At 36.4% G+C, this 21,413-nt stretch overlaps 1 protein-coding gene across 2 annotated transcripts in view; it reads right to left on the reverse strand.

The window, feature by feature from the left end:
- Epha3 (EPH receptor A3) overlaps positions 1–20,536 on the reverse strand; it is a 311,853-nt gene extending 291,317 nt beyond the window's left edge. For both annotated transcript variants that reach the window (XM_036203814.1, XM_036203813.1), the window contains exons 1-2: positions 20,321–20,536; positions 1,728–1,792 (exon numbers count right to left, since the gene is read on the reverse strand). In XM_036203814.1, the coding sequence (XP_036059707.1) occupies positions 1,728–1,792; positions 20,321–20,408 (153 nt within the window). In that variant the 5' untranslated portion in view covers positions 20,409–20,536. The remainder of the gene's footprint in view (positions 1–1,727; positions 1,793–20,320) is intronic.
- Positions 20,537–21,413: the final 877 nt, after the last annotated feature.

The following is a 21,413-nucleotide window of genomic DNA, read 5'->3' on the forward strand; positions in this document are numbered from 1 at the left end:
GGTTTCCTCAATATATCATAAATGGTATAAATAAAAACTCAAAGATATAAAAGCAAAATTAGATATAACTTTTAGCTAAGTAGTAGTATATATTGAGTTCTCCAGCTCAATCCTGAGTTTTACTTTATTTTTCTGACTATCAAAACTGTGTTTTATCCCAATTATTGAATTCCCTTACACCTATAGGAAAGCAAATCCTGGGTTCTTTCATTCTCTCCTTCCCAAAGCAACATGGAAGACCTGATGATGAGTTTTGGCATTTTGTCAACGTCAAGGTGTGCCAGAAAGAAAAGCAGATACACAGATGACAGATGGATGAAGTATCCTTGACAGAAACCATCCCTTTGTGAAGGAATAGTTGAAAGCACTGGCAAGTAAGTCAGTATGTTTAGGTATCCAAATCTAAAGATGGAGACCAACAGTAAATTATAGTAATTAAAATCACTTTAGAAAGAATACAGCCACAGAGAGAAAGAGAGCACATAAATTTATTTCTATGAGAACTAGTTCAAACTGCTCGCACTTCATTCAAACCATGCTCACAAAGAAAGTATGTCTGAATATTTGTTACTGCTTTGAGAGGCATGAGAGTTGTCTAAATGCATGATCTGAGTTTTCCAAATAAATAAACATAATTTTCTTAAGTAAAAGATTCATTATAAACATGTGGAGCACGGAAATCCCATACATCTTAGTTAGCTGTGCCTGAACTGGCAGCGTCTAAAATTTATATAAAAAGATAAAAAGTTAAGGCAATGCTAGTTTTAGCATCTTAACAAAATCAAGTTTTTAAACAATCTGGACAAGTGAAAGATATTCAGAATAAATGAGTGGAACATATGCTTCCACAGTTGAATAATGATTCCTATTGTACTGGAGCATATCACCATGGTTAATTTTTTGAATTTTTTTTACATTTATTATTATTATTTTATTAAGAATTTTTTTATTCATTTGACTTACCAATCAAAGATCCACTTCTTCCCTCCTCCTGCCTCTCCAGCCTCCCCTCCCAACCCACTCTCCATTCCCTCCTACAAGAAGATAAGACCTCCCATGGGGTGGTACATTTAATAGAGGCATGTCCAAGCTCTTCCCCCTGCCTCAAGGTTTTGCATGGTGTCCCATGCACCAGGCATGGATTCTGATACTACTGCCAGGGGGCCCCTTAGACAGATCAGGCTACACCATTGTCTCCTTTTGCAGAAGGCTTAGTCCAGTCCCACACAGGCTCCACAGCTGTTGATCTAAATTTCATGAGTTCCCACTGGTTTGGTTTGGTTGTTTCTGTAGGTTTCCCCATCATGATCTTGATGCCCTTGCTCATAGAATCCCTGTTTTCTCTCTTCACTGGACTCCTATTTTTAAGGCTATAACTTGGACAATTACCATTACCAAAAATAAACTTGAAATATAATATGAAATTTCAAAGTCTTGTCAAATGATTTATCCTTATCTTATCACAAAAAACTAAATAACCATACTCAGATTATCTATAAAATGCCAATAATAATTAACATATTTAATCATCTCAGTACAATTAATGAATCCAAGAGAAATTTTCTGTAGCTGCATCGAATATCAACATTAAATTGTGCTGGTCTATTAATATAATGTTTCATAAGAAGTACAGAACTTTCTTCAGAAAATGAATTGAACATTCTTTATTATCTCTGAGAGCGGCAAAAGATAGTATCATGTTCATTTCAGTGGTCTACTGAACTCACCCCGTGCGATGGGTAGGAAATCCAGCCCAGCTCCCCTTGAATTGTTTTTGAATCTAGTAGATTAACTAAAAGAAAACAAAATAACACAAAAAATATAAGCTCAATGAATTATTTATGTTTGCATCTGTTAATAATGTCTGTTTTGAGTATCATTGTCTAATAAACACTACTGTTCTTTTTATTATAAATACATGGTAAGTACAACAAGCAGGCTACAAATGATAATTGTAGAGAAACTAGATATAAATTTGTTATTCCTTTTAAATTTGTTTGTTTAGGAGAGATTAACAATCAAACAGTGATACATTCTGACAGAATGGTACTCTTACAAGGGAAACAATAAAAATGCAAAATAGTTAAGAAATTAATTTGAACAAAAAGTAACTACAGAAACAACTAATTTGAATTATCATATGATTCCCCCATGAGTTATCTTAAGTATGTACTTATATGATTAATATTCCTTATTGTATATGTCATCTTCTTAATGCCACATGACAATACCAAACATAGTATACAATTTATATTCATCATGTTTAAATTATTAGCATATATAATAGACAAAGTGATTCACTTTAGAATATCACTTGTAAAACCTTGATTACCTATATAGGTGCTCCACTAAAAAGCACAAGTGATTTTTCTCATAACATTATTATTGACTAGTCTGACTCCTAAGCCATATTTATAAAGTAAAAGTAAAATGTAATGTGCATGTAGTTACATTTTATTAATTATAAATGAAAATTATTTTGTCAGCACCACAAAATTCAACTTTCTTATAGGTCAGAAATTAATGTATTAAAATGGTGCTTCAAATTTAATCAACAATAAAAGCTCACTTTGTTGATGGGATGTATTATCGTTGTCATTCTGACCTGTTAAATAATAGAAACTATGGTTTTGCCTCATCCTTCTACATTAGAAAACAACCTCATGATTGACTAATGGAAGGTGTAAAGGAAGGTTACATAAACTAAGCATCTATTATTAATGTAGACCAGAGCAGGCAATCAATAAAAACAAGAATTGCATTTTAAAAATCTCAAATACGCCTGTGTCTAAACATAATGCTAATCCCCAGACTGGACACCACACATCCACATGTTTTCAGGTCTGAGAAAATTACTGCATTCTTTTAAAAATCCCAATTAAATTGTTACAAATGAAACAAAATAGTCCAATATTCTAAGGAAGAAAATATTTCCTTATGTGATAGAGTCTTAAATATTAAAAATGACTAAAAATTTCAAGGAACGTTCTTGCTTGCACTGTTAGATAATAAATACATTAAATGGCTATAAAGCTCTTGACCATTCGACTAAAATTACAAAACTTGAAATTGAATTTTCTCCTTTGAAAATGAAAAAAATACAAGTTTAATCTATTCTCTTAAATATTTAAAAATTAAAAATAATAAGTGTTCATAAAAGTCATATTATATTGCTAACTACCTAACTAAAAATGTCTCTAATATGTGTAAGTCAGTGTGTAAATATGCATGCATAGTTAAAATGAAATTTTTCCATCTAGGATGACAATGTTCCCCTCCATGAACCACGTAAAAAATACTCCAACAACAGGCTGGAGTTACCCAAGAGACTCCTAAAGCAGTATAGGCTATTGGTATTGCCTTTTGCCCCTTGGAGATAGAATGCAATGCCTGTGGCTAAAGATACAATAAACTTAAGAAACATGTCATAGCTGTCTCTAAGTTAGACCTGATCTGAAAGCCTCCTCCCTGAGAACTATCTTTTATGGAAGCAAACAGAAATATAGGAGCTTCCAGAGAAGGTAAGAACCAACAATTCTACCCAGCTGTGATCCTATGAGTCACAATGATAAAATATGTCACAATAACCCTCAGGGTGCAGTATAGGAGACATTTTTAGTTAGGTAGTTATACTTCCAGATCATAGCTCATCATTGTATGAAGTCAGAACTGGAACTCAAGCAAGGCAGGAACTCATGCAGAGACCTTGGAGAGATGTTGCTTCTGACTTGCTTCCTCTGGCTTTCTCAGCCTGCTTTCTAATAGGGCACAGGACCAAACACCAACCAAGGGATGGCACCACCCACAATGGGCTGCATCCATCACTAACTGAGAAAATGCCTTACAGCTGGATCTCATAAAGTCATTTCCTCAACTGAGGCTTCTTCTTCCCTGATGACTCTAGCTTGTGTCAAGTTGACAGACAAAACCAACAAGTACCATCTTCATTAGATCATTGTCACCAATGTCTCTAGTGCTCTAAAGAGACCAAGGTGTCATTATACATGTGATAGTTGAATTGGAAAGGGACAATTTTTATGTGCCACATCACATGCTAAGATGAATAATTGGCTTACTTTCAATAAAAAAAAGCAATGTGTGAAGCAAAGAAGAAACAACTATGACATTGTCTCTCCTTCGTAAATAACTCAATGGAAGGCAATTTTATAACTAAAGAATTACTTTAAATTGCTCCTGAAGTTAATGATGAGGAAAGGGGGCCAGATTAATCACATCTGCATTTGGATTCTGCTCAAAGGACAGCTAATCCAGAATGAATAATAATACCACAAAGTCAATTAAAATAAGTGTGTAGATTAATTAAATTGTTTTCACCTCCTCATAAGTTGTGCTTTTAGTATACTTAATTTATGGTGAGTAAAGAAAACACCAACATTACTCATAATTTTGATCCTGCTAACTATCAAACATTTAATTTTGTCATGCATGGTTATCTTACAGTATTACTGTACTAACCCAATCATATAAATATACTTTGAGCCACTATGAGCTTATAACAAGCTATGGAGCCAGTGTTCTTGTAAAATTACTACAGGGAACAACAGTTCCAGTTTGACTTCTGAATTGTTTATAAGCAACCATCAACACATGACCTAATGGGGAAGACTGGCTGACATCAAACCAGTTTTTAAAAGTTCTTAATTTAGGTTTATAAGGTGCCCTTTGTTTGTCTCTGAATGAGAACAACACACTCTAAGAATCATAAACACTTCAAAGTTCATGGTTGCTGAATGGGTAATTCCTTAACAAGTCTCTAGTTACATGCAAGTAGTCAGTTTATAGTGAATACCCTAAGAGCAGCACCCACTCATACTGAGATAAGTAGATAAAGTCGGGGAATTTGAGAGTAAACCAGTGTGTGATTTTTCTGGTGCATGACTAAATCCCAGAGGAAACACACTGATTCAATTCCCATATTGCTATCAGTAAGAAGTATGCTTTCTCCTCTCAAAATATATGAAGATCCTATAATTTCCTCTACAGTGTTACCATCATTAAAATGTCATGGAGAGGAGTTATTTAACTTCATTGATTTGTATAAGTGTCATATTATAGTCTGAGTCTTAACCACAACTCCTGATAGAAAGAAATTATTTCCATTTCTAGAAAACTGAAATTCACAATTTGAATTTTGATGAAGAATTGGGAAGTTGTTTCTGAAGGCTGTTAGGTTCCTGTGGATTATTTAGTTCTCTGTTGTTAGACCCATGCCAGTTACTTATAAAAGATGTAAGTTGCTTGTTACCATATTTTATATTCTAATGAATTGAGTTCCAAATATTTTGGGGTGTAATATAGAAATGGATTATTTTAAATGTCAGAATGTTTTCTCCTTTAACAGATATATGGCCTAAGTTAACTTTTTCAACTAAGGTATTTTTAAATTGGAAACATTACTCAATGCTAAGATTCTACTTTAGTGGGGCTTGACAATAAAATTTTATTTGAAATCACTGTTCTAAGTTTGGAAGTATGTGGTTTTGAATTTCAACATATTTACTGTCTGTCATTTTACAGCTTTTACATAGGGGTGCATGAAGAGGCAAAGGGCTGACATTCCTGAGATGGGGACGCCATCCCTCCAGGACTTGACTCTTTGTTTGGCATGAATATGAGATCTGGTCGTCCCAAGCAAGGGTGGTATTTAATGCAAATTCCCGTGTTAGAATTGACTGAACTTGTACGAAATAAGTCCAGAGCAAATGAATTCAAATTGGTTATAGAAAATTCTGGCAAGAGGGACACCTATCTGTTATTCTTTGGACTAATTTTGCTGTCACAATTCCTACTGTACTCAACAGTTGAATTAGAGTTTCTGAGATCCATCCTCCTTTTTCTTTTCCTGTCCTCTGCCACAATGGAGAGAATCAATCCAAAATCCTTTCCTGGCCCAGAGCTCCATCTCAGTGGTGCTTTCATGAGGCCCAAGATTAGATCCTGAGCATCATAAACAAGTTCACGTATGACATCATGAAGAATTGGCTGTAATAAGAATTGGCTCCATCTTCTCTTATTCTTAATAGAAATACATTACATTTCTTATCACTCAAACCTCGTTTTACTAACTTTTCTCTTCTTGGTTTGCAGTGCTGGAGATTGACAGGCCTCATACAAGCTGAGGAGTATTCTACCACTTAGCTACATCCCCAGGCTCAAAGATGAAGGTATCAGAATTAAATTTTAAAACACATGTTGTCAGATAGTGTAGATGACTAAAACCTCACAATATAAATCTCTGGAGTTGCCACTCTTAAAAATCCATTAATACATTAATATTTTTTTCAAGGACATTCTAATATCTGACTCAGAATTGCTTCTTGCCCACTTACAAAGACTGAAAGTTAACCTAATATTTGCAGCTACATGCATTGTTTAAGTGCTGCTATGTACAAACAGTGTTAAGAAATTGCAAACACTAAATGAGATACTCTCTTCCTGAAGCAGATCTTTTCAATTGTCTAATAGTGCATCAGCACACTTAGTGGTGATGTAATGGTTGCATTTCATGAAAATATGGAGTTATTTATAATTATCAAATAATCATTTCAAAGCGGACATCCAGCTATAATAGCTAAAGGATTTCAGATTCCTCTAGTCATAGACATATTTTCTTGTAAAACCTTCACTTCTCGGCGGCCTTTATAGCCAGTAAAAATAACTATAAAATCAGTACCACTGAAGACAAGTCCACCCTTTCATTACTTTTGCTTTGACTAAAGAATAATAGCTTTTGGCTCTGTTCACATCAGCACCTCAGTTGCGCAAGCCACAGTTCATATGCACACTTATCTTTATCGTTTTCATCACTTTCTATTACAATAAGGAGCACAGCTTTGGTTGCAGTTACAGAAAGCAGAAGGACCTTTTAATCTGCTTCTAAATGATACTTAAGCAGTCCAAAAAGGAAAAAAAAATGACACAGAAAGAGATATATGTTATTCTTGGTGTTGTAAATCTCCATGTGGTCCTCTGTCATAAGCAATAATGAAATTTCAAAATTAAGATTTATATTTTGAGTAAAAGTTAATTTTAGCTCAGCTTTCTTTTTCAGTTTATTTGTATGTATTGGGATATTCTATTGAGGAGAAATTTAGAGAAGTCAGTTTTGATATGCCTCAACCTGAATTTATTTACTAATTTTAGATTTTCTTAATTTCAATGCTTTTGTGAGATTCATGTTAATATTTTTATATCTTTCTAAACATAATAGGACATTTTAGTAGAGGTTTTGTGCTTCAGCTAACAACTGTTAATATATTAGTGGCAAAATAATTTTTTAGCTGTTATATATCAATGTTAAATTTAATATACAGTGTCATATAAGTACTTGTGGATTTTTGTGTATAATACAAGACTTCTGGACAAGGCAGTATACTGGAAATTTATTGTCCTTATGGAATTTTTCTCTTAAGAAAGAGTGTTGGATTTACTTCTGTACAGAGCTTAATTGTAAAAGAAAGTGTAATTGTGTGCCTTTTCTAAATCTTTACAAACAGCAGGGAGAATGCCTTTAAATGGAAACACATAAAGTCTCACCATAAGACTTTCTGTTTACCTGATTTCATAGAATTCTGGGAGATTACAGCCCAAATTTCACTTGTATGAGAGACTTTCACAGGTGTGAACTGTACCATTTTTAAGCACTGAACATTTTAAAGCATTTTCCTTGTTGTTTCTCTTTTCTAATAAGAAAAAAATCCCAAAGGTTTTTGGCACTGCTAATATAGACCCACGAAGCTATCAAAATTTTAGTGGAACAATATTTCCTACCAAATAATCTTGGTATATTAAACTAGTCGGGGGGTTGTCAGTGAAGTTTTAGTAAATGATCAACCTCAAATGTGGAAACCATCACACAGTAGTAGTTTTCTGTTTCTGCTCATAGGTAACTAATGTACGACTCATTTAAACACATTTTCCAATTTAGGCCTATTTTCCAAAATGTGTCTAACAGTACAGTATTACTGCTTAGGTATAAATGGCATCTTTTCAAGTTTCTTTTAGAGTGAGTGTTTTAGAAATGAAACAAATTGTTTACTTTCAATTCAGGAAATACTTTTGAAGATTCCAAAGTAAAAAGTGAGAATGTAATTCAATTATGATATAAAGATGGTAATTATGGCAAAGAGCATTTTAAATACCTAAGAATATGCATTGTCTTTATCTTATAAAATCAGGCTGCCTTGATACATTGAAACAAGATTATCATAAAATCTTGATTATTAACCTTCAGATGTTGATGGTCAGCTCTGCTGAGTCAGAGTTTGACTGGTGGCCGTGAAAGTAGAATAGAATAGAACACTCTTTTTTAGAAATAAAGAACTTCATGGAAGTTCTTGAACATAAGGAATCCAGGCTTTATGAGCAGAAATAGGACATTACATTTTAACTTAAGAAGAAACCTCAGACATTGTCATAGCTCAACACACATTTTATTGAAAAAGAAGTTAATTTCATTTTAAATAAAGTGTTTTAAATATCTGGAATAACCAGAAGCAAGGTATGGCTTTGAATTCTTGATATTCAGGAAAATATTTAAAGAGTCATATGTTATGGATTTTACTAAAGATGATACAAATTTGAGTGATAGCTACACACACACACACACACACACACACACACACACATACATAAACAGATTTTTTTTAATGTAATACATTTGGATCTTTGTAATAATCTACTGAAGATCCATCTATTAAAATATTCCAGCCATTTTCTTCAAATTTTAGGATTATGGTGTCAATGGAAAATATCAAACTGACTGCTAGGGACAGTCAGAAAACATTTAATTTACTGATGAAAGAGAAGGTAGAGTTCAAACAGACTTCAGTGTGGTTTTTCTTGGTAGTGTAATTACATTGTGAAGATGGCCTACAGAGGCTTCTATTTTGGGATGGTCCTTTTGTGTTGGTCACATATGTTTTCAATATACTCACATGAACACATGCAAGCATGCATATCCAATACAGAACTTACATTCACCTTACATCTGTGCTTGCTGGGAATATTTCTCAATATTCAGTTTTTCAAATGTACTATGTTTAAAGTCTAGAAACATTCACCAAACATTCTAAAAAGTCTTAAGTTATATTCATGTCTGTCAAATGAAGTGCAACAAATCATTTAATGTATCTTTTCTAGATGCTGAATTTGCAACAGTAATACACTTTCTCTGGGGTTCATGTCATAATTTTCACTATTTCATATATATGTCACTGCATAGTTTTTAATCTAAGAACTCATGGCAAGGTCATCTTTTCCACCAGAATTAATATTTACAAGGGCATAGAGCATATCAAACTTATAACATTTAAGTCTGAAACTAACCATTAGCTACATGTTCTTGGTAAACAGACGTAAACAAAACCTTGTGATTATGAAAGATGTGTTCTTCTAGAATAAGAAATTCAGGGTACCTTACTTTTCTTGACTCCTCTTAACAGTTTCCAAAACCAGGAGTTTGAAATTGAGTTTAGGATTCATGGCTTTTTAAATTATTTATATTTTATTGATGTGTTTGTATGTGAGCCTGTATGAGCATTTGTGCACCACATGTGTGCAGGAACCCAAGGATTCTAGAAGAGAGCATCAGATTCCCTAGAGCTAGAGCTATATGCCATGTGGTTGTGAGCTGCCACGTGGATGCTGAGAACTGAACTTGGGTCCTGTGCAAGAATGGTGGGCATTATGAACCACTGAGGTATCTCTCCTGCCTGAGAACTCTGACCTTTTCATTTTTAAGTGCGATAATTCTACTAGAAATACAAACATGCTCGTATAAAAGTAGGCATACCTCCTTAAAGGTGATCTTTTGCAGAGGAAAAAAATTAAAGATATTAGAAACTATACCTTTTGCTTTTTTTCTGAGTTTCAAAAGTCTTTTTACACTAAAACACTTAAAATGGTTTTAAATATCACTTTCAAGGGTAAAAAAAAAGCTACATTTTACAATGGACAAATGTTTTAAGAAAGGCAATTGTACCTCAGAATATAGGGAAGCCATTTTTCTCATTTTAGATTAAATTAACCAGTTCAGTCACCTGAAATACACATAATTACCCATGAAAGAATTTATTTTTCATAAAACAAGGACATTAAAAGGCTCTAGTCTAGGCCAGAACGTTGGTAACACATAGTAAAGACTGTGAGTTTTTCTTTTGAATTATCAAATGTAAATGAGTCTTATCTATGGTAAAACAGGCAGAAAGAGTAAACAGACTAAAATAGTATGCTTTAAAAAGTATTTGTAGTATTTCACAGTAGCTAAATTTAATAGGATTCTCATATTTAAAAAAGCTGTAGTATTTTAGTTTGTTGCTATACTTTGGGTAATAATTTTAGTTCTTTTCCTTCTTAAAAAAAAAAAAAAAAAAAAAAAAAAACACCTTAAGTTGCTTTGGCATATTTGTGGGGAAATTGTCTTTATTACAGATAGTTGTGGGAGAGTGGCGAAGATCCAAATTAAACTATGGCCAATAAACAATGATTGTTTTAATCTTTAATCTCACTGACAATTTGTTTTTCAGAATAGAATTTACAGCATCTTGTGTCCTCATCCATAAAATTGTGGTCACAGTGTGGGAACAGCTCAGTTTTTCAAGAAAACTGTGATTGGCAACACAATACACACACACACACACACACACACACAGAGAGAGAGAGAGAGAGAGAGAGAGAGAGAGAGAGAGAGAGAGAGAGAGAGAGAACCTGTGCTGCAAACAGACTTTTCCTTGGAGTAGTGTTTTGCTTATCCTAAGGATTAGTAAAATGAACCACATGGAAGCCATTGCAAATCAGTTTCCCAGCCTGACTTTTCAGTGTGAGGATTGTCTACCATCTTTTGAATTAAGAGACATATCTTTTAACATTACTACTCAAAAGATACTATCAATAGCTAAACCAGGTTTGCAAATCAGGAAATGCATTAACTACTAACAGGAGATTTCCTTTAGGCATTCTGAGGGAAATTAGAAATGTTAAAATTGCAAGGGAATTAGAAATCAGCCAACTCTACCAGGAAAAAAGTACATATGGAGGACGCTATATTTTTAAGAAATGAGTTTCAGTGTCATTATGCTTATAGAGCTTATTCATCTATCATTCTTAATTATTATAGAGAAAGGGTAGTTTAACCTCTTCAAAATCTGTTGATGAAACAATTCTGATATTAATCAAATGTACAATTTAGCAACCAAATTGAATGGTATTTTCCAAGTTGTCTCAGTCCTCTTTCAGGCTCAGCTAGATAAGTGGTCAAGATTGTTGTTTTGAAAGCAAATAAAACTCAGTTTGGAGATTTTTATGTATTTATTTCATTTTGTTTCATAATTTATTTTTAAGTCTTAGACATATACAAGGACATACTTTGCAACATTATTTTAAAGGTCAGATTTCCATAGGTTTCAATCTCATAGGATATTAAAAACTTACTAACAGAATACAAGTGTTTCATAAATTCATGTAATATTTTAAATACGAATTGTGTTTTTAAGTCAAGTTTACATTTTCCTTGATTTGGAAGTGTTACCCAAATCCATTCAAGAATTTAAAAAGTCACACTTGAGGAAAAGAACTGCTGAGTTGTTTTCCAGATGTGAGGGAAGAGAAAAGAGCTACCTGTTAAGTCTTTTGCTTTTCCCAGTGACTCGGTGGCAGGATCCCTCTCCCAGCCAGAGAATCTAACAGACAATACCTTAGAATTTTCAAGTAAAAGCCAGGGGTGGTGACCCACTTCTACAGTCTCAGCACTTGGAAAGATCAAGAGCTCAAAGCCAGCATGGGCTACATGAGACCATGATTTAAAAAAAAAAATAAATCAAAAATCAATAAATAACATTTTTATAGGTTAAGCATTGACATCACAGCAAGGCAAGAAAGATACTTAAAAGCAGCTTGCTTTCTTACTTAGAAGCCTGATGTCATCAATATGCTATTTTTGCTTTTTGGCAGGTAAAGGGAATTTATTGCAACAATTAATGCTAAACATGTGTGCTGAAATTCTCCATGAAAGGCATAATTGGCTCCTACTTAATTTGCTATTTTCCAAAGTGCTCTTAGCTACCTTAAAAAAAAAAAAAATAACTCTCTTAAACAGGCTACAAGTATTTTTAATGTAAACTAAGATAAATCGCTTAATTTTATTTTTTGTCTTCAGGTATGTATATATAATGAGTGGGTTTCCACAGGAAGCAGCACCTACATACCTACATTTTGGAGCATGTCTGTTTTTCCCTCTTCCTGACGTTCTGTGGCAACTCTCAGAGTCAAATCACACTCCATTCTTATCACATAAAACCCTCAATCATCACACCCTGGTTAGGGCGACAGTTTTCTCACCATATTCTGTCTGTGTAATCCTGGGGAAAACTTTATTTGGGGGTAAGGCCTGTGGTGTCTGAGTGCTAGGAAAAGAAAACAGAGGCCCAGGTGGGTGCAGAAAAGCCTTCACAGACCTTGTCTCCTGCTTTCTCTCTCCACTTCCTCTAACAGATATTCAAAACTGTGACTAACTTTCAGATAATCATGATTTATGTGCTTCACCACTTTGGGAGTTCAAAGTCTTCTTGCTGATTTCACTTAATTTCTCCTGCCAAAATTCTTAGTATTTTGGGGTTAAGTTTGCAAAGTCACAAAGCAAATTAGTTCGGTCACAGAGACCGAGGTGGACCATCCAGTGCTGTTCTGGAAAGAAAGGACACTTCCCAGGTATACAGGATTTGCAGAGAGGAGGAAGTAGTCAGCATGGAGATTCAGAGGACAAGTTGGAGCCTGGATCCTGTAGTACATTGTTGTGATCTGTTTCCTCAGTTGTATCAAAGAAGTACCCTAATACTTAGTTTAGAGGTGACTGATATAAGGTCCAGTAAGGAATGAATGACAAAGAGATAGACAGTGGAGCAGTGAGTTTATAATCCCAGTAGGAGACAGTGCATTGAAAACACACTTAACTATTGGATTCAGCCATGATTTAAGAGAAATATTTTCGACCTGACGTAGCCAAAAAAATATCAGGAGCAGTGGAACACTTGGACTACCCCCACTTTGAGGAGACCCTCTGTGGATCATTTCAAGTTTGCCAAACTCCGAAGAGAAAAATGGATTTGGGCGGCAGGGGATGGGGTGGGGGGCGACACTCGTATCGTGTCTGAGGGAGGAGGCTTTATAAAACACTCCTTCAGCAGTGAGTCAGGGACTAACAGGTGGAATCAGCAGGTGACTTTAAAGAGAACTGGAAAAGAAAAACAATTCCTTTATTTAGAAGCTGGAGGAGAGAAGACTGCAGAGAGAGCAAAAAATAGCAAGGAGAGTCAGACAGCAGCCAGCACGACAACTGGGTCATCAGGGGTCTCTCTACGCCGCAGCTGAGAGAAGATGCTTGTCCAACCCGCATCCTTCCCCTCCCTCCAGCACCCGGTGGGCGGATGAAGGTAGATGGAAAAGACACCACCGGGTCACCCCCGGACGCCAGATTGAAAGGTCTGGTTGATAGCCAAGGAAGAAGCGGCAAGGAAAACAGAGATCTGGGGTCTCCTGCGTAGATCAAGATTTGTTGGGGGCTGAAGGGAGGAGGGGTCGCATTCTCTCTAGGCCTGATCCGGTGCAGGTGGCGGCCAGGTGGGGAAGAAAAGCGCGGTGGCAGCCCCGAGGCTGCAGGCAGAGGGCGCGCGTTCGTTGCTCGCTAGCCAGCTTTGGCTAGAAACGGTCGGAGTTCTGTGTCCAGGCTCTTTTCAGACTACAGCCAGCACAGGTAGCCAGCACCGCCCGCTGTGGGACGCCGGGTATCCAGAGCAGCCAGCATCCCTCCACCGCGCCACGGCCAACCCGGCCCTGAGCTGCGCTCCAGACACGGTCCATCCACGCCGGATTGAGGGGAAATTGCGTGAAGAGCTCCCTAGCCCTGGAGGGCTTTCAACTGGATGTTCACACCCTGCCTGGGTTTTAATGAGGAGAGCTTCCAGTGAGAAAACAGTCAATGGGGCTGGGGAGGGAAACGTCCGGCTTCCTAGGCTCCACTGGTCTCCACTTCAAGCAGCTGGGGGTTAAGATGGCCTGGCGTGGGTGTGGTGGCAGCCAGGGGTGCTCGATTCCTTTGTGGCCAACGTTCAGGCATTCCCTGTAAAGTGCCATAGTGCTAAAAATTTACTAGGGGCACAAACTTCTAGAACTTCATCAATAGTGCGTTTTTAAATGTGGGCAGTGCAATGCAAAGGAAGAGAAAGAGGCTCAGTCGCCTCCTAGTCCGGCCACCCCTGTCCCTGACGAAGACCGTTCACAGTAGTTTGTTTGTACAGTGCTGCGATTTGTTTTCCCCCTCCTTCCTCACCTATTATTCTCAGTTCACCATGTTGGTTTGGATTATGTGGATTTTCACCCTTTGCTTTGACTAGAACAGCAGGACGTGGTTTAGAAAATGAAGGGGTGTGTGGGTGGGTGGGGGTGCACATTCATGGCTTCCAGTTTAAGAATGTCACTTCAAGTTTGAAGCTTTATTTGCTGAACCGGTTTTGATTCCAACCACCCTCCACGTGCATGAGCCCAGGCTTTCAAAGGGGAGAGCAGGCTTTGGCTCAGACTCTTAAAACTTTCCTGGACAAGGCTTTTACTTCTGGAGAAAAATATCAGTAAGTGTGTAAACTTAAGAGGAGAAATAAACGTGCATACCCATTTTTTTAAATCTGTAGGTTTTGGGGATTTCATAAAAAGTTGATTACCCAGATGATTTAAGTAATAAATATATTTTAAGCAAAACATTTTTTGTATTATTCTTGCCTTTAGAACCTGCGTTCTCCTCTCCACCTTTCTAGTCAACTTATTTTCTTTTCACTTACATAAACATTCTTTATATTGAACCATCCTTTTAAAATGTATTTAAAAGAAAAATGGTGGGAAGTAAAATAAAAATTGCTGACGCTCATATTTTTTGGGGGGAGGGGTATTTGTTAAGTTCAAACAAATATCTGATACTGGACAGCCACGAACAGACCTGCAGAGTTTGAAATCAAGGACACACAAGAATCCGTCCTTTGAACACAAGAGCAATGGCTTCCAAGAGTGATGGATTCATGGTTTGGAAACTGTTGTATATTATTAATATCACAGCTCTGTTTTTCTTCCTAAAGTCATTACAGCAGAACCATCTAAGGTTTTTCTTTATTTATTTCCTTTTTTATTTTTTGAGGAGTAAATATTTAATCCCAGCTTTCTATATACCTGGAAAAATAATATAACAAAAGTTTCACACCAATCAACCCTTTATTTGAAAAATGTGTGAAAAGCTACTTGCACACTTGGTGAAAGCCCCTTACTGACCCTCAGTGGTGATAAAATCCAGATCTCTTAAAACAACCAAAGAGAGACACCGAATCTGCTCTCAATCTCGCTGAAGCAAGAATTGAAAGAGCAAAGTTTATTGAATACTTTACAGACAAATGCGCATGTTAAAAAATAAAGTTGGCAATTTTGAAAAAAAAAAACTTCGTAGAAGTTAGTATTCTTCCAAGAAATACATATTTCTCTGTACATCTAGTGTTTATGCCAAACAAAACCATTGGAAAATGACTCAGATCAAAGGTAGCCCACATCACAGATCTCTAAGTAAGCACTGTCTGTAAGAACTTACCGAGTTTTGATGATTTGTGGAAAGTTTTATTAATACTTTCTTGAAGATTTTATGACTTGGAAAATGTAACTTTCAGGAACGTTTCTGTTGCTTCCATTTCCACTGAAGCCACTAAATCAAATATATTGTAGAAATATGCTTTGCCTTAAAAATCCTGTGCATATGTAACTGATGATTTGATATTTAAAAGCTGTGTATATTTTATTTCAGAAAAAATTTCAATGTTCTCCTAAAAAATTGAACATTTAGTGATGTTTACAAGGAAGAAGTCCTTTTAAATAGTATTAAGAATGATTTGACCCTTAAAGAATATCCAGAAATTTGAATGTCCAGATGGGGATAATACACACTCAAGATAAAGAATCTTACTGAATCATTTAAATTCAAATTAATGATCAAGTTAAAACTATCACATTTTATATGAACAAGGAACTAACCAAGAGTAGATTCAAGTGACAGGAAACTTTATGTGAAACTTTATCAAGTTAGTAAATACTTGATTTGAAAATACCTTTAAATTATGATTTGATATATACTTTGCTTTAAGAGTAGGTATTAGTTTCGTTTTTTATGGAAACTTCTAGTTTCTACTAATTCATGGAGAAGATACATTTACATACAGTATAGCCATGACTTAAAAATGGCAATGGTGTTTTATGCAGTTTTCATTTTATAGGTCTAGTCACTTCTGGCTTATGAACGTAACTTTTTAGTTTAAGGAGAGAAGAAAAATTGTATGCATCATAGAATCAGTAGGGAAAAAAACCTATAAGCAGTTCATAGCCATGGTAAGGCTGCTTTGTATGTCTAAATCTACTGTACTTGCTAGAATATTTAGTATTTTTAAAGGATTATTAATTTTTCACTTCTGAAAAGAGCTGATGTCAAAATGAGGTGAGTAGGGTCTTAAAGTGAATATTTCCTCACTTGAATTTAGTGGTATCAATATTATTCTTTTGGAAGATATAGATTCACAATGAATTAATTTCATGATCAACTTTGAGAGGTTACTAGAACTTTCTTTTTTGGCACAATCACAATATTATCATAGCAATTCAGATTGTCAGTAAAAGCTTAAACAAATTTGCTGATAATCCTGTTAATGACCTAGGTCAAGTGTTAACTGTTGTGGGTTATAAGGCAGTGAAATTAAGATTTCTTCTACCTCCAGGCAAACAGCACAGTTATAACTATTGGGAGTGGGTGGAGGGGAAAGCTATTAGGAGAACTATTAAATTACACAAATGTATAATGCATTCAATTATTTAGTCTAGCATAAGAAATGCTATTAAAAGCAAATGTAAGCCTTCTTTGGGAAAAAAAAAAAAGCCCATAAAGATGACATGATAGCTTAGCTCTCTGTTAATGTTTCAGTCTCAGGGAGTTTTTATTTGAGGGTGAGAGTTTATGTACATTGAAGGTAATGCCGATTCTGACTAAGTTTTACCATGAAGAAATTATTATTTAAATATTTATTGTGTCAACATTTGCCTACTGCTCTAAGGGGAGATTATAGCAGACATCTGCAAGTTTTACTTTTTATCTTCAATGGCATAATCGCCTCTTGTGCTTAGCAGAGATTTCATAGACAGTGTCATAGCCACTCCAGAAAGGTTTTTCAATAAGTAGTATGGAGGTATATAGACTGAATTTCATTGAACTTTATTTTAAAAACTCTCATTTTCAGTATAAAGAGTGCAATGGGTAAATGTGAATCCAATTTGTGAGGACTGATGGATGGAAAACATTGCATATAATATTAAATAAGCTGTACATTCTGCTTCAGACTCCTACAAATATTTGTGTATAAAGAGTACTTCATGTGATTCTGAAGTTGGCTGAACTAATAAAGGTCAATCACTTGATTCTGTATCAAGTTTTAACTTCTTTCCAAAGTTACTGTTCACCATTATCTGAGTCCCTGAGAGATGGAATCAGAACAGGCATACAGAACAAGCATAGAGTCTATCCTGATAAAGTAGTGCAGTACTAAATTTGCTTTGAAAAAGTGATTTCCCATTGGAAGTCTCTTCCTGTGCCACATGAGTGGAAAGAATTGATCATTGTTAGCAAAGTCTTTACTAACTTCTTTGTGGGTATTGAGACCAGATTTTAAATGCTCCTCCAAATGGTGTTTCTCTATTATCATCAAGAAGACCAGGGAGAGAAAGTCGAATTTGGAATCACTTTCTTGAAAGCACAGTTAGCAAATCACTAATTAACTGATAGGTTGGAAAATTCATATCAAACTCAGTTATTTTTCTTTAGTTTGGACTCATAGAGTTTCAATAGTTTTATTTACTTATCTCAGGCTTTGTTTAAGCTCTCGTAAAGACAAGTTCCTTCAGCTCAATGGCCTGGTTTTATTCCGCCATTTCTGTCATATCCAACTCCATGATAGGAGAATATATTCCAGCAGATATGCCACAGGAAATTGTCTGTAGTTTTAAAGTACAGTTTTCAGCATAAACTATCTTCTCACATATCTTCAGTTTCCAAAATGAACCATTTCAGTTCATCTTAGCTCTATATTTGGAGTCCAGATTTCTTTGTTAGGGGAATTGCATAGAAATTGTGGCACAGATTTGGGATTTTCACTTTCCATATGACTCAATTGCTAAGAGCTAAGGTAGTGGATAATAATTTAAATATCACTGAAGCATTATCTAACTTAAACTATTCATCTTAACTTTTGTTTTAAAGTGCTAGCAACCTCATAAAGAAAATGAGACAGTAGGCATATGGTAGAGTCTGAAAGACTAATCCTGTGAACAATAGACACATAAAAACTTTCACATAAGCAAATTAAATGATATTACATGAGTTTTATAAGTATTTTTTATCATTATATATCTATATTGTTAATTTGTACCTGACTATTGACATACATTATGCAATCATACATACATAAATATGGTTTAAAGCCAATTAAGATTGAATTATGCTTATTTAATTAAATTAATATGCATTGCCTTTATATGAGTGTAAATAAGGTTAAGGACATTAATTTTTTGCAATTTAAATAAAGGTTAGGCTGACCTACAAATGTAATTTTATCTGTATCCTGTTCATCACCAATTCAGTGAAAGCATTGTCAGGATAGTTTATATACATTCCATTTGGAAAAGTACAACTCATCAAAACAATGTGCCACTTATATTGTTTTCTAGTTACTGTTTTAATATATTTGGAAAAATAATTTGAAACTCAGACATACTGCTGTGTTATTCGTGTCTATTTTTTTCATGAAGAATGACAGATCATTTCTTTCAAATGAACATTTTAATTTGTGTTACTAAAAAAATATTTTTGGCAAAGATGATTTTCCCTACCACCATGATGAACATAAAATCAATTTCTCTATTGAAAACAGACAAACTTAATGAAATCTGCCAAACTGATAAAGACAGCCAGAGCATCGAGGAGAGAAAATTAAACTGTGCCATTAGAAGTGAAAGCAGGTCATCAAACATTTGGAGCAGTCCTTGTAAGAAGGATTTACATATATATTTTTCACATGTGCATAAAAATAACGCCTACAACAATGGTTCGACGAAGTATCAGTGAGGGTTGCAAACACCTACTGTGCTTCCTGCCCATCACTTGTTCTCTATTGTTAACTTGCTCAATAAAACATTAAATGTTCAAAATCATTAAGAGGAAATTAAAGTTGTACGTGTGGCTGCCAAGCAATCAATTATTTAGAGAAGTTACGTTTTAAGAGTTTGTATTCACAAATCTTTAGGACTAGATCGTGAAAAGTCTGTAGAAAGGCGTGATGAGTCTGCTCAGTGCACACAAAAACAAATATTCTCAATATTAGGTTTACACTTTGATCCATTGAAAAGCCAGGGATGCCCGTTTCAGGGACAATAATTAATCCAACATCAAGGAAATGCCGTTAGCTGCCCATGAGCGGTCTTTCTAATTTGCTATTCAGTTATTTACTGTATCCACCCAGGAGCTATTCATCAATCAATCATTAAACGCCTTCTCCTATTTGTATGAAAGACCTTTATTTAAAAGAACCCAACTTAAGCTCACTTATACCCCTGCAAACATCACTGTTGTTAATGGGCACGCATATGCTGTCCCTGAGAACCTGTATCGCTGAGCACAGCATCGCCCGGCGGGATCCACAGCACTTCAATAAGGCGGTTGTAACATAAACATACGCACACACGCGCGCACACACACCTCGGATCCAAAGAACCCCCTTCCCTCTAGTCCATTCATAAATGCCAAAGGATCTAGCAGGAGCAACCTGTCATTATCTTTAAAACACACCGCGGGATCCAGAGAGAAGACTAGCCTTTTCTTTGAAACTTCTCAGAGTACCACATGGTCATAATTAGAAAATGAAATACTGCCTTGGCTATTTGGCAATTAACAAACTGGGTTGTAAAAGAAGGGGGAGAAAAAACGGAAGGTTTTCTTGCTTTCTGCATCACATTAGCAAACGTGGTAATGGCTTGAATCTCTATCAGATTAAAACCAGATTTTTTTTTTAATTTTTAATTTTTGACGGTTTCCACAATCCCAAATCATCTCCCAGAAAGTATATTGGGACTGCTAGTGGGCAAAGACAGTCTTTCGCTGCCACTCGTGCTGAAGGCACCTCGGGGAACAGCGAGGGCGCAGGAACTGCGGGGTCCGGGGGCGGCGCGGTACCTGGCTTACCTTCGTTGGAAGGCTGTGGGCTCAGTTCCCCGGAGCAGCTGAGGACGCAGCAGCCGAGCAGGACGAGGATGGAGAGGTGACAATCCATGTTGCTGGTGCACCGGGCAGTGAGAGGAGCATATCTCCACGAAGCATGCCACTGATGTGAGGGGGAGCGCTCTGACGGCTGGAGAAGTTACCATGCTCCGCTCGCAGTCTGATGTCAAGTTTGACACTGGAGATAAGGAGGAGTCTGGCTGCCTTTCCGCGAACCCCCGCTCGGGGGACTTCGCTGGGTCCTAGTGCCGTCGGAAACGGGCGCTGAAGAAGAAGAGGAGCAGGGCAGCCGGTGGCTGGCAGCCAGGTCGGACGCACCCAGCCGCGGAGGAACGCGGTGGGTTGGAGGTCGAGGGTGTTGCCAGTGGGGCAGGGAGGCAGGCGAGAAGTTGTGCTGGGACGGCGATGGAGAGTAGTGGGGGCTATCCCGTTTTCGCTGAAAGGCAGTTATTTGTTTGCTATGCATGATCAGTTGTCTGTTGCCAAAGGAACCCCTATAGAGGTTCTGTGAGTAGAATAGAAACTAACGTTAAAAAATAAATAAATAAATAAAGCAGCAGTATTCTTTTAAAAAAATGGGAGGCATTGGTTTAATGTTTATATAATTGCGAGGATCACTGCAATCGTCCCTTTACTGTGTTCAGTGTGATCACAATTCGCTTCATGCTTCAGCAAGACAGAAGTAGACATCCTAGATCAGAAAGTCTGTTCAGGCCACCACATGGCATCAGACTGTTAAAGGGATTTGGCACAGAGATTTCAGCTCACCAAGGCACGGTCCGGTTCCCAACACAGGGGAAGTAACCAACCTTCGCCCTCAGGGGACAGTAGCAATCCTAGCTACCCCAGCAGCTTCTGGCCACCACTCACTCCACGGGGTGCTGGAATCGTAATATATATCAAACTCTGAGTTCTGAACAATGAATGCCCCTGGCTACACCAGCTAGCATTTGGACTTTTCTGTTCTGTGAGACTCCAACATAACTCACAGCTCCCTGTTCAGCCTCCCAGGCACCACTAACTAATCTAGTAATATTTGAAGACTGCTTTTTAACAT

Source organism: Onychomys torridus, chromosome 12 (assembly GCF_903995425.1).
Source record: "Onychomys torridus chromosome 12, mOncTor1.1, whole genome shotgun sequence".
In the NCBI taxonomy this organism is placed as follows: Eukaryota; Metazoa; Chordata; class Mammalia; order Rodentia; family Cricetidae; genus Onychomys; species Onychomys torridus.